The sequence below is a fragment of the Peromyscus californicus genome, unplaced genomic scaffold (assembly GCF_007827085.1).
Source record: "Peromyscus californicus insignis strain IS unplaced genomic scaffold, ASM782708v3 Scaffold_2__1_contigs__length_46816999, whole genome shotgun sequence".
NCBI lineage: Eukaryota > Metazoa > Chordata > Mammalia > Rodentia > Cricetidae > Peromyscus > Peromyscus californicus.
The window spans coordinates 26,283,573-26,298,116 of NW_026294540.1; the positions used below are offsets into that span (position 1 = coordinate 26,283,573).

Sequence of the window (14,544 nt, forward strand, 5' to 3'; positions counted from 1 at the left end):
GAAGCAGGAGGACGTCCCAGTTCGAGGCCAGCCTGGGCCACAGAGTTCCAGGACAGCCATGGCTACACAGAGAAACCCTACTGCAAAGGAAAAAAAGAAAGAAAAAAGAAAAGGACTGCCATTCATAAGCAGGTGGTGATCCAAGTCGGGAAGCTTGGCACTAGGAAGACCGAGGCAGGAGGACTGCCACAAATTCTAGGGCAGCCTGGAATACGAGAACTTGTCTTTAAAAACTAAACCTGGGTGTGGGGGTGGTGCACACCTTTAGTCCCAGCTCTCTGGGGGAGAGGCAGGCGGATCTCTGTGAATTCAAGGCCAGTCTGGTCTACACAGTGAGTTTCAGGGCAGTCTAGGGTACATAAAAAAAAATCCTGTCTCAAAAAAAGTGGCCGGGGGCACAGCACTTGAGACATGGCAAAGTATCAAAAAGCACTTGCTGCCCTTCCAGAAGGCCGTCGGGTTCCCGCACCCAGGTCAGGTAGCTCACACAGTCTGCCAACTCCAGCTGCAGGGTCTCAATGCCTCTGGCCTCCAAGGGCATATATCTACATGTAGACACACATAATTTAAAATAGTGACAATAAATCTTAAATTTAAAAAATCAAATCAAAAACAAACCTCCAAAGCACCTGCATTTTGTGTTCATGTGTGTAACGGAGGCCAGGGACCAACTCCGGATGTCTTTCACGATCCACTTTCTTTTTCTGAGACAATTTCTCTCACTCACAGAGCGGGCAAAACTAGCTGGCAAGGAAGTTCCAGAGAGTCACCTGTCACTGCTTCCCTAGTGCTAGGATTAGACACGAGCCACCACTCATGTCTGTGAGTGCTAGGAATTGTGAACTCGGGTTCTCACGTTGGGGCACTCTCCCCAGCCCCACACCAGCTTCTCCTGGGAGGCCACGGGTGCCACTGCACATCCACCAAGGCACAGGACAAACAAGGCTGTGTTGTAGAGGAGGACAGCTCCCGTTAGGCCACCCACACCTAAGACACGACAACCCGGTCCCCAGCATCAGGCAGCTGATCCGTAGTGAAGGCTCCGAATGACCCCATTTTTCAGATTAGCGCCCTGAGCCTGCTCCTGGGACTCACATGAGTCACCACAGATGATACCCTAACAGGCAGTTCTCAATGTTTGCGGAGTGACAGATCTACACTGGACCAATCTGGAGACGGCCCTGAACCCACCCCCTTTCTTGGTACTGTGCAGTACTTTCCCTAAAGACATGGACTCTGGGGCTTGAGATGGCTCAGTGCTCAAGAGCATCAGGCTGCTCTTCCATAGGACCCAGGTCCCATTTCCAGCACCCACACAGCAGTGACAACCATCAGTGGGCCTGACTCCCCCTTCTGGCACTGAACACACGTGGGCCACAAATACATGAAAGCAAAACACCCATGTATATAAAGTAACCATTTTTCTTTTTTTTAAATAAAAAAGCCACTAAGGAAGTAGCTCCCTGCTGCCACAGGGAGAAGCTTGCACTAACCTGGAGAGGAAGAGACCGCAGCTCAGAGGAGGCAGCCCAACCAGCTACCTGAGCACTCACACAGTGAGAAAGAAAGATCCAGATATGCATGTCCAGGAATCCTGTTGGCTTGGTTGTCAAATTAACAATCTTCCAAAAACTAGGTAAACCTAAGTTGGTTAAACTGTCTTAACCACAGCTGCACTGATTATAATAAGGCCCCCTCCCCTTCCCAGCCTTTGTTCTGCTCCTTCAGTCTCCTAAAGACAATAGCCTCTTTCCTTAAATCTTTGCGCCCCTCTTCATGATTTTATTTTTATTTTATGTGAGTTGGTGTTTTTCCCATATGTACATCTGTGTGAGGGTGTCGGATCCCCTGGAGGTAGAGTTACAGGCAGTTGTGAGCTGCCATGTGGGTGCTGGGAATTGAACCCAGGTCCTCTGGAAGAACAGCCAACGCTCTTAAATGCTGAGCCATCTCTCCAGTCCTCTCTGGCCCTTTTGTACCTTGCTTTTGGGGAGTTTGTCTTGTCATCCCCAAACAAAAATAAAATAAAAAATGTAATAAAAACTTGGTAAAGGATTATGTGTTATGAAGTGAGATCCAGACTGGCCAAGGCTGTTACACAGTGGAACTATCTCCCATATATACACACACACACACACAAAGATTTGTGTGTGTTGTATTTGTGTCTGTGTATGTGATATGCATGAGGCCAGAAGAGGGTATCCCAGGAGCTGGGGTCACAGGCAGTTGTGGGCTTCCTGCCAGATGACATGGGTGCTGGGACTGAACCTGGGTCCTCTACAAGAACAGGAAATGCTCTTAACTGCAGAGCTCTCTCTCCAGGAGTTGCTAGGTTGAAAACAGGGTCCCTCTCATGTAGAGTCAAGGATGACAGTGAACTCCTGACCCCGCCTCCAGCTCCCTGGTGCTGAAGTTACAGGCAGGTGCCACCACGCCCAGCGTCAGTCCCTGTCTTTATCTTCCAGCCAAGATGTGGACAAGAGGGAAAGAGGGAGCTAGGGTTTGGAGTTACTGCAGGCTACCTGGTGGTCCTTCCTTACTGCCTTTTCTGAGGAATGTGACCCCCATTAGGACAGTGCACCCTATCAGCAGTCACACACGGGCCTGGGAAGATTCTTCCTCTTCTAAGAGCTCCTTTCTGGCCTCCATAGCACATGCACACACAAAGCCGCCAGAGGACTAAGATACCCAACACTGACCTCTGACCTCCACACAAATCCTCCCTCTTGCCCTCCCCCCCATTAAAACAGTCCAAATTCAGGTTTCAAGTAAATAAATGGGGCCTGAGAGATGGCTGGTGGGTAACCTGATGACCGTTCCCAGGACTCAGGTGGTGGTAAGGGAAAGCCTACTCCTGCAAGTTATCCTGACCTCCACAAGCTCCATGGCTCACGCATGCATGCATCCAAGTCCCACACGCCTCTCAATTAGTGGACTGTTGCCAAATTGTTGTTACATTGTTAAATACTTAGCTGGAGGCCGGGCATGGTGATGTACAGCTCTAATCCCAGCACTAGGGAGCAGGGCAGAGGCAGGGCCAGCCAGAGCTACACAGCAAGACCGTCTCAAAACAAACAAAAAACCCTAGCTGGGTACGGTGGCCCACACTTCTAATCCCAGTACTGGCTCTGAGCTCCGGGCTGGCCAGGGATACATAGTAGCAGCTATTTCAAATAATAGGTAACCGAGACTAAAGAAAAGGAAGCGGCTGGAAGCCAGTCCACAGAACACCACGCCACCCTTCCTGGGTCTGGTCTCTCTACCAGCACTGCAGGCACTCTACTGTCTCTAAACAAGATTGTTTCACACCTACTGGCGTTTTGGGGAGAGACGGCTCCTTCATCTTCCATTTTAATTCACTGGGATTAAAGGTGTGCACCACTACTGCTCAGCTCCCCAAACAGACTTCGGTCTCCTCTCCTACCTTATTTGAAATGGAGTCCTTCCATTTTTCTCCACAGCATACACCAGGCTGTGAATTTTGGGGGATCCACCTTGATTTATGAGCATCGGGGTTATAAATGGGCTTTGTACCACTTCAGGCCTTGGGTGGGTCCAGAAATTCTGAACTCAAGCCTCTCCGCACTGAACCATCTTCCCAGGCCATCTGTTGTTTTGTTAATGACCAGGCCTCACTCACTAGGTGACCCGGGCTGGCCTCAAGCAGAGCTCAAGCAATCCTTTTACACTGGCCTCCCCAAGAGCTGGACTATGGGGGGCCACCGCAGCTGGCTAAAATCACAACATTTCTGGTGTCAAAAAGGTTCCACCTTCCTTCCAGATCCACTTCTTTCCAGTGAGGCACCTCCATTCAGGCTTCTATCCCTTCCCTCTTGGCAATACCTCCAGGACTGACCACCAAATTACAGCACTTACGTCCTCATGATAAAAAGTGCAAGTTCCCCTTGGTTAAAATGACATTAAAGCACACTGAATCCTGGGGTCAGTGACAGTTAATAAAAGAATCCTGGAATTCCCCAAACAGGACAGTCCTGAACTGGACTAAGTCACAAGGTCAAGGGGGCTAAGTCAATCCACGCAACTGCAATGGAACACATACTAACAAATCCATCAACTAAGCCAGGTGAGGATATCTATAATGCCAACACTTAGGAGGCTAGGGTAGAAAGACAAATTTTACGGCCAGCCTAGGCTACCCACCTAGTGAGACCATGTTGGGAGAAAAACATAAGAAGCCTAGTGTGGTGCTGAAAGCCTGAAATCCCAGCACCAAGAGGCAGAGGCAAACCAGATACAAGTTCAAGGTCAATCTGCTCTATCCAGAGAGTTCCACCCAAAGCTACACAGGAAAAGGAAAACGAACAGGCACCGGTGTGGGCACACACGAGCCGGGCAGGCAACAGTGCCCAAGAAAAGCAAAATGGACTTCAAACATGCAGTTGCCAAGAAATCAGCCGGGTGGTAGCTATTCTAGCGGAGTTAAAAGAATTGCCCCTTAAGAAAAAGCAGCCAGACAGCATGGTGGTGCATGCTTTCAATCTCAGGAGGCTGAGGCAGGTAGATCTCTGAGTTCAAGGCTAGCCTGGTCTACATAGTGAGTTTCAGGACAACCAAAGCGACACAGTGAGACCCTGTCTCAAAAAGACAGGAAAAAAAAAAATCGACAAGAACAGGGAACAGAGGAGCCCACCCCATTCAGAGCAGAGAGCTTACCTTCCCAGGCTCAGCACTCAATATCAACCACCCTCTCCACCCACTCCCAACCCACCCAGGATTTCAGGTCCCTCATGGAAGCAGGAGCTGAGGGTAAGCATCTCTTTAACACCAAGGGAGAAAGGAAATTGCCTACCATCTGGATTTAATGCCTTAAGAAAAAACCACTACACTCTGAGGTTGCTAAATCTGAATGTAAAGATACTGCTGGTAATTTGAGCATCTGTGGCAAATAAGGGGTAATTTTAAGTAGTCAAAAAGCCATCTTCTGAAATGGTAAATAATCCCAAAGGGGCCAGGAGAGCAGCAAAGTATTTAGACACAGAATGCCAATATGTTGCAAAGTGGAACACTGTGTGAGTGAGTGAGTGAGTGAGTGAGTGAGAGAGAGAGAGAGAGAGAGAGAGAGAGAGAGAGAGAGAGAGAGAGAGAGAGAGAGAGAGAGAGAGAGAGAGTGTGTGTGTGTGTGTGTGTGTGTGTGTGTGTGTGTGTAGGGGTTTCAGTTTATTATACCAGGAGCACTGGGGTGTGTGTGTATAAGTTTCAGTTTATAATACCACCAGACCTGACTTTGTTTCAAAGTGTCCATTAAAGAAAACAAAGTAATTGTTCCAAGCCCAAGAAAGTAACCAACTATGAGCGTCTGATGGCGAATGCTCCCGAAGAGCCACACATACTCTAACCACTGAGCCATCTGCACAGCCTCCAGGTTTACAGTCGTAAGTATATCATCCCACAACTCAAAAGGCCAGGGCAGAAAGATCAAGTTCTGGGACATCGGAGGCTGCATGCTAGTATCTTGTCAGTAAGGGAAAAAGGTATTCAGGGCCAGTGAGATGGTTTATCAGGTACAGGTGCCTGTCACCCAGTCTGGTAACCCGAGTTTGACCTCTGAGATCTCTGTGGTGTAAGGAGACAATCAACTCCCACATGTCAGGCCGAGACCTAAACACACACTCACTCAATCTAAGTCACAATGTGACACAAATTTTTTTTTAAATGTCGTCATAGTAATGTTATACATAAAATTAAAAATTAAAGCAGCACCCCAGAGTCTAAATGAAAACGGGGCAAAGACTGAAGGAGCAGTAGGGTAGCGCTCCTGCGTGGCATGTGCAAGGCCCACATTCAAACCCTAGCACAAGGGCAAAAAGACCAAAGCATTCTGTAACACCCTTACCAATTCCTCCTTTGCTTTATGTGTACGGGTGTATTGCCTGTGTGTGTGTGTGTGTGTGTGTGTGTGCGCGCGCGCTCGCGCGTGCAGTGCCCAGATGCCAGCAGTCAGACCTCCTGGAACTGGAGTTACAGATGATTGAGAGCCATGTGGGTGCTGGGAATCAAACCCAGGTCCTCTGTAAGATTGACAAGTGCTCTTAACTGCTGAGCCATCTCTCCTGCACCAATAAATGCAAAAAAAAAAAAAAAAAAAAAAGTTTAGGGGCTGGAGAGGTGGCTCAGTATTAGGGCAGCTTCTGGTGTTCTGGAGGACCCCAGCTTGGTTCGTGTCACATGCTTCACAACACTCTAGTTCCAGGGGACCCGGCATTTTCTTCCTAATTCTGCAGGTGCTGCACTCAAAAACAAATCCACAGACACACATGTGTACATGGAATTCAAAAGAAAATTCTGTTCATCAGAGTGCCTATATACTCTGGAGGAGGGAGGATGCTCTAAGTCTGGGGCCAGCCTCAGCAATCTAGTCTAGATCTAGTCTAGGTGGGGTGGGGGTGGGGGGTGCTCATTAGCAGAGTAGGTGAGTAGCAGGTAAACACCTGAGTTCAACTGCTAAAATGAAACAAAAACACCTCAGCTTGGGCTTTCACACCCTCAAAGTACAAGCCCCACAGGCTTGTAATAGATAAATATGGCAGCCCGAGTACCACATCACATCAGCTTTCAGAAAGCTGAGGATACCAAAATGCCTTCCAAAGAAATGTTCTACAGCCTGGGCCGAGGATGTGGCTGAGTTCATGAAGGGCCCCTTAGCATGCAGGAGTCCTGACTCCATTCCTAACACTGCAAAGCCAGGCATGGTTACACACTCCCATAATCCCAGAATTTGGGAGGTAGAGGCAGAAGGAATCCTAAATTCAGGATTACCCTCAGCTACACAGCAAGTATGAGGTCAGCCTGGGTTTCATGAGACCATCTCAAAAAATGCCAGTAACAGAGCTGGAAAGATGGCTCAGCAATTTAGAGCACTGGCTGCTCTTGCATGAGTTCCTAGCGTTCATGTCAGATGGCTCACAACCACCTAGAACGCCAGTTCTAGGGTATCTAACGCCCTCTTCTGGTCCCTGAAGGCATATGGAAGCATGTGTTTCACATTATACAATCCAGCACTCGCGCGCGCGCGCGCGCACACACACACACGTACGTAAATCTAAAAAAAAAAAAAAAAAAAAAAAAAGCCAACCAAAATCTCTATCTAAAATCATCCTGCGCCTGTCCTGGTGGTACCTGTAACCCCAGCAGTAGGGAGGTGGAAGCAGAAGGATCAGATGTTCACTATCAGGTTACATGGTGAGTACAAACCAGCCTGGCCCTTTTTTTCCATATTCGAGACCATGTTTACAAATGGAAAAAAAGGACATGACACTTTTTCCTCTTTGCCATTTCGCAAAGCTAATGCTATGTGACCCATCACAGGCATTAGGATCAGGTGAAATGCTGGTGGCAATTTGCTTACCCTCCACCAGTCCCTTAACAAAGGGGAGCTGGACATGGTGGTTTATGTCTGTAATCCCACCAGCCAGCCAGTCTGGGCTACATAGTACCAGGCCAGCGAGTGCTACTTAGCAAGTACCTGCCTCAATCCACCATCCATCGATGGACTGATCAAGTCAAGCAGCTACTGCCTAGTCTACTGCTCCCTCGCAAAATAGAAAAGAAAAAAGGGCATGGCAACACGCACCAGTGGCACACCACTCTGGAGGCAGAGGCAGGAAGATCTCTGGGAGTTCAAGGCCACCCTGGTCTACCAAGTGAGCTCCAAGATAACCAAGACTAGAGACCCTGTTTCAAAAAAAGGGGGGGGGGGGTGCTGGTGGCACAGGTCATAATCCCAGTTCAATCACGATTTCAAGGCCTGCTGATAATACAGCGTTCAGGGCAAGCCTGGGCAACCTACTGAGAACCACCTCAAAAGCAAGAGGGTTGACCACGTGCTTGGCATGCAGAGGACCTGGCTTCAATCTCCAGGCCAAGAAGAAAAAAGTGGCTTGAGTCTACACGCAAATGATGTTTAAAGACCACATTTGTGTTGCTTTTGGAAAATTATAGGACCTACTGAGTGCAAGGAGACAGGCCAGCCAGGACAGCACTTCAGATGTCTGAGGATCTCGAGTTCAAGGCCAGTCTCTACTACAATGAGTTTTAAGTATAGGCTGCCTGATTAGGAGATCTGTCTCAAAAACAAAACACTGCCAGGCGATGGTGGCACACACCTTTAATCCCAGCACTCGGGAGGCAGAGCCAGGCGGATCTCTGTGAGTTTGAGGCCAGCCTGGGCTACCAAGTGAATCCCAGGAAAGGTGCAAAACTACACAGAGAAACCCTGTCTCGAGGGGGGAAAAAAAAAAAACAAAAAAAAAAACACCTCCTCAACACACACACACACACACACACACACACACACACACACACACACACACCAGGAGGCTGGAGAGATGGCTCAGTGGTTAAGAATATTTGGGCTTGCAACTCCAGATTCTGAAGGATCCAATGGTTCTGCCCTCTGTGGGCACCTACACTCATATGCACATACCCACATACATATAAATAACTAAAATAAAAATAAACCTTTTTTAAAAGTCAACCAGATGATAGTTTCATAATCAAAATGATAACTGATACCTAAAATGGAATCTGAGAACAGAAAAATGACTACTAAAGGGAAGGCCATAAGGTAGCTGTATATAGCTTTATAGCCTAAAATGGTGGGAAAGGTGCCACCTCCGTTTAGAGATGGAGTAGCCAGTAAAAGCAGGAACACCAAATGTAGTCATTTATATGAACAAGGTAGGCATCAAGTTTGAGGGCAGCCTTGGCTACACAGGGAGACCCTGTCTCAAACTAACAACATTGACTATTAACCAAAGGGTTGGAGATGTAGCTGAGTGCTTGCCTAGCATGCATAATGCCCTGGGTTTCATTGTTAGCACTTGAAAGGTGGAGGAAGAGGGATCAGGAATGCAAGATCATCCTGAGCTCCATAGCAAGTCTGAAGCTACGTACGTGAGACCCTACCTCTGAACTAATTAAAAACTAATAGGGCCAGAAAGATGCTTGGTGGATAAGAGCAATTGCTGCTCTTGAAGAGGACCTGGGTCGGTTCTCAGCACCTACATGGCAGCTCCCAGCCATATATATAACTCCAGTTCCAGGGGATTTGACACCCTCTTCTGACCTTCCAAGGCACTGCATGCACCTGGCGCATTTACAAGGAGACAAAGCACTCATACCCCAAAATCCTTTGCTTTCTTTTCTTCCATGTTTCTCATGAATCTGGCAGAAATACAACATAATCGGATGCCCAGCCAGATGAAGGGCTACGGTCAGTGGAACTGTAGCTGTGTGAGAAGGCAGTGCACTCCCGAGCCTGACAAGCCACAGAACACATTAGTAACAACATTCAACATCTCCCAAGGTAGCCTGCAGGCTTCAACAGCTCACCAGGCTCAGGCACTGCCTGGGGAGAGATCCTGTGGGACCTACTATCACACAGCAGGGAAGTCATTCAGACAGTCAACCTTGGGCTTCTAAGAACACCAGCCATGTTTCCACAACCTCCCAAGGCTTAACAGTTGGCTCAGATTGCAGATGAATTGCTTTTGTTTGTTTAGGTGAATTTCATAGGGCTTTTAAGTCCTGTGACTCTTCAAATGGAAATACAAACCTAGCTAAAAGCTAGGTCCCTTCCTCTGCTTTATCAAAGAGTCAAGACATTCAAAAATAAAGACCAAAGGATAACCAATTAATTACCAATGGTGGGGGTGGTGGGGTGTCGGGTGTACATTCCAGAGCGGGTAATCATTTCAATCCAGCAAGCTGGAGTCCAGGCCAGTGTCTCTTTTTAAACAGATGGCCTCGTCTTTCTCTGGCAGATTCTCCTGTGGTCTATATTCTCCTGCCTCCACTTTCCAAGCCATACCCAGCTTCCATTTTTCAACTAAACAAGGGTGATAGTTGCTTAACTATGTAGGGGATATTAAATACCACTAAATTGTACTGTTAAATTTTGTTATTGGACTGAGATTAGTATGCTGTGTGACTTTTACAAAAAAAAAAAAAAAAACCTCCCTCAAAACCACACACATGTCAGTTAGGTGTGGTGTCTCAGCCCTGCAATCCCAGCACTTGGGGGACAAAGGGGCTGAAACAGATCTCTGAGTTCAAGGTCAGCCTGGTTTACATAGTGAGAATCTGACTCAAAAAGCAACACAAAAACCAACACTTTCTTCCTTTTTTTCTGTGTAGCCCTGGTTATTCTGGAACTAGCTCTGTAGACCAGACTGGCCTTGAGCTCAGAGACCCACCTGCTCTGCCTCCAGAGTGCTGGGAATAAATGTGTGCGCCACCACTGCCCAGTCCTTCTTTTCAATAATATAGAATTAGTCTTCATAAATGACAGCTCAAGTATTAGGACTTGGGATCCAGCTGCTGGGGTACACCTTTAAAAAGAATATAATGACAACAGATATTCAAACACATCTCTTAAAGAATGCTCGAAGCACGTGAAGGTTTTGTTTATTTTTGCTTTTCCTTCAATTATTTGGGAGAAAAAAAGGTACTTAGGGGCTGATTAGACAGCAGGTAAGGATACTTGCTGCCAAGCCTCATGACCCGAGTTCAATCCCCCAGACCTATATGGTAGAAAGAGAACTGATTCCTGTAAGCTGTCCCTCTGGCTAATTTTTGGAGAAAGGAAAAAAATTTAATCTTCACTTCGGCATTGTGAAGGATAACATGAGAAACAAAGTTATATGCTCTTTCCACTCCAAAGACAGCAAGCAGCCTAAACCACGTGACTGAGAAGAGCTGGCAGAGCTCCACCTCAGAGGAATCTGCAAAGGCGTCATTACTCCATTAGGGATAATAGCTATTGATCTGGCTCCTGGAAGAACTAGCAGAGTAAGGATTTTAAAACCCATTGATCCCCCCAGGAAGATGTTTATGTAACTATGGCAGCCTTCAGCCAGGAAGTGAGTAGTCCAGAACTTCCTCTCCCCCAAGAGGCATGTACCAGCAGCATACTTATATTAACTTCTCAAGAGGCTACTGAAAGCCAAAGGCAGGGTAGCCCAGTGGTGTCCCCCTCGTTCAAAGGGATCCCTAGCAGATACCTGAAATTGCAGCTAATCCCAAACACTGTAACTCTCATACATACCTGTGATAAATTTAATCAGGCACAGTGAAAGTAAGAACTGATAATAAAACAATTATAACAAGACTGTAACAGAGATTGAGACTTTATTACATTTTAATAATTTTGGACTGTGATTAGCCAGAGGCAAGTGAGATGTCAGAACTAAAAATGTGGTAAGGGGGAGCTGTGACATTACCTCACAAGTCGGAACCATCTAGGCACTCTGCTCAAGTGCAAGATTACACATTTATCTTAACTGAACAAACTCTCTTCTCCCAACTCAGAATACTGCCCCATAACTATTTCTAACCTAGTCACCTACATACATGGCTACGCATGGATCCCAACCATGGCATTTCCAGAATAATTTCCCTACATGCAACTAAACCTTAATGTCCTTCACCATCAAAAGTTAAAGCTCCACTGGGGTGGTAAGACTAAGTTTCTTTCTTCACGCCAAGTTCTTAAAGGACGACTGTTCAGTGTTTCTGGTGCCGGGGACTGAGCTAAGAGACTCACACATTGAGACACAGTTGGATGAGTTACCACACCAGGGATCCAACTATGTTCCTCACTGTTTCAAATAAGCAGTGTGTGGAAACTGAGGGTGAGAGCTGAGCTGATGTCCTCAAGACCACAGAAAACAGGGTTGGAAAAAAGCTTTTAAAAAGGCCTTTATTTTACAAACTGCTCTTCCTTCCAGTCTTGCCAGGAAGCATAAGCAGACACAGATGGGGCGGGGCACAACCTGCCCACCTTTGGATGGAAACTGTGCTGGGTTCTCAGCTCTGAACAGCTCCTGCAGATGGCCAGCCATCCTTTTTTAAATCTCTTACAAAAACCCGTCTCGCTGAATTAACACTAAACGCACACCCCTCCTATTCACTATGACCACAGAGATATTCTTATTTGGAAATCCCTTCACTTCCTCATTGCTGGATCTTTAAAGTAAGTGAGATGGATGCTTAAAAAATATGAAAGTATTCTATAGTCTCGTTGAGGGAGGTTTAAGGTGAATGGGCTTGTCTGGAAGCCACTGCCCTTGTGTGTCTAAAGGGAAATGAATATTTTATTTTGGGGAGCAAGGGCCTCGACGGTAGCATATGAAGTGTTCCATGCCACCTGGCTTATCAGCTCATTTCTGCATTACCTTGGACAAATGCCATCTGAAAACTCCCTACCAGCCCTCAGGTGCATTGCAGCCTCTGTGTCATTGTGTGTGACATCACTGGGTTGCTATGGATCTAGGTGCGAGGTCACTCGCTCTCCTGTGGAACTAGAAACAGGGGAGAATTAGAGTCTAAATATCACCAACTGAAGACATTTCCAACATGAGTGACGTACTGAAGTCCAACTTGTATCCTTTAATCGTTAAACCGTTATAAAACAGGCAAATGGAACAACTCACTAATGCAACAGTATTTCTGATTTTAAAACCAATTATTTTTCATAAAACGGAAAAAAAAAAAGCATAGCTCATTTAATTAGGAAAGGATAAGCACCTGGCCTTTGGAAAAAGCTGGAAAAATTTAACTAAAAATTAATGTTATCTCTCTGTTCTTTCACTTGAAAGGTTTAACATGCAAGGCACACCCCAGCATCCACTTCACACCAGAGATGCATTTAACAACCTTTGTTACATAAGGTAGGAAGTTAAATATTAAGGGAGTGGGGAACCCAATTATTAATATTTTTTTTCTACCTAATTTTGCAATATTCAGTACTGCCCCCTCCTCTGCTGGCAAACTGGTCCCCAGCTCACCAATAAACGAGTGTTACTGAAAAAATGGTGCAAAAAGGTAGGATTTTTTGCATCTTGGACAAAAAATGCGACAACCTGAGATCAGTATTCTCTTCTCATCGGTATGAGGATGCATTAGGTCAGAGGAAGAAAGCTTCAGATACATTTAACAAAAAAAAAAAAAAAAATTATAAGACTTTCCCCCTTTAAAATAACTCCTCCCAGCCCCCACCCAGTCCAGGCTCTCTGCAATATGACAAACGCAGAATCTTCTGGAATGACTGGATACCGCCTCCCACCACCGCTTTGTTTGCAGTACCAGACCAGACAGAATATTTTTTTTACACTTATAGGAATTTCGGAAGAATCGTGCCTTCATTCAAAAGAGAAGCTGCCTATGTCACAAATTGAGTCAATCAGTTAACATCCAAAGGCATTATATTTAACCCTTTTCAATGAAAAAAAAATGAAATGTGAGGATGGCATACTGAGGGCCGTGAACGGAAATGCCAGCGACACACTTAGCCCTCCCTCCGTAAAAGCCAGAGGACTTGCTTTGGGGAACGGGTAAAGGGAAGCCTTTTGTTAAGAAAAACGTGAGCAAGGTGGTTTCGATTTTACACCATTAAGCCCGGGTTTTTTTTTTTTTTTTTTTTTTTTTTTTTTTTGAGGGGAGGAAATCTACATTTTTTTTTCTTCCCGAAACGTTCTTTAAAGGATGTGTCAGTGGAGAAGATGATGGGGGGGTATTGGAGTGGGGAGGCGGAAAACTGGGAGACCTGCTGAGTGAATGGGAAAGGCGCCGCCCAGACACCAGGGAGAGAAAGAGGAACCGCATCCATGCGGTCCCCCCGCCCCCACGCCTAAGCTGGGAGGAGGGGAAGTGGGGCACAAAGGATGCGCACGGCCCCCAGCTCCGATCCCTGGACATTCAGGGTCACAGAGAGACCCCCACCCACCCACAGCAGAGACCAGCCACGCAAGACCCCGCCCCAGCCTCGAGCTCGGAGAAGCTGGGAACGAGGCCGCGTCACCACTCGGGTGCCTGAGACACTCGTTAGGACCCGTCCCTAATCCCTGCAAAGGAGGGAGATGGAGAGGTGACCCTACAGTCACGATAAGGCGGCATGCCCCTGGGCATGCCTTCCACGCCTAGGCTCGCGGTGTCGGGAGCGGCAGGGGCGAGGCCGGGGGGGAGGGGAGGAGACACTCACGTTCTTCATGGCCGCGGCCATATCGTCGTAGCGCTCCGCCTGCTCGGCCAGCCGGGCTTTCTGCACCAGTTGCTCGCGGTCCACCATCTTCGCAAGGCTGGAGCGGATCGGCTGCAAAGCAGGAAACCGAAGACCGCCTTGAAGGGCTTTTAGGGAGAGAGAGAGGGGTGGCGTGGAGCTCGTGTGTCGGAGGGCCGACCCACGAAGCAAGCTGCTCGGGCGAGGACGAGCAGAAGGCGGCACGAGCTGCGACCGCGGGACCCGGCGCAAGGAGGCTGCGGCTCCAATGCGTGCCGCGGGCGGACAACCCCCTGCGGTCCCGCCCACACAAGTGACGTAAAAGTCGCCGCCCACTCGCGCATGCGCGCGCCCCGCCCGAGCCTCCCTTTACTGGGCTTGTCCCCTGGTGGAACATTCCTTGTGGCTCCTCGCGATTTTCTCAGCGTCTCCCCAGTTCTCCACCGCTCTCTAATGTACCCCGTTTCCTCACCCCGAAATCCTTCACCTCAGCTTCTTCAAATCCCCCCCTCTCCCCGACCCCCACC

The 14,544-nt window shown here is 47.6% G+C and overlaps 1 protein-coding gene across 1 annotated transcript in view; it reads right to left on the reverse strand.

Annotated features, from left to right (window-relative positions):
* Ywhag (tyrosine 3-monooxygenase/tryptophan 5-monooxygenase activation protein gamma) overlaps window positions 1-14,309 on the reverse strand; it is a 25,812-nt gene extending 11,503 nt beyond the window's left edge. The window contains exon 1 of the mRNA XM_052754002.1: window positions 14,000-14,309. Within this exon, the coding sequence (XP_052609962.1) occupies window positions 14,000-14,086 (87 nt within the window). The 5' untranslated portion in view covers window positions 14,087-14,309. The remainder of the gene's footprint in view (window positions 1-13,999) is intronic.
* Window positions 14,310-14,544: the final 235 nt, after the last annotated feature.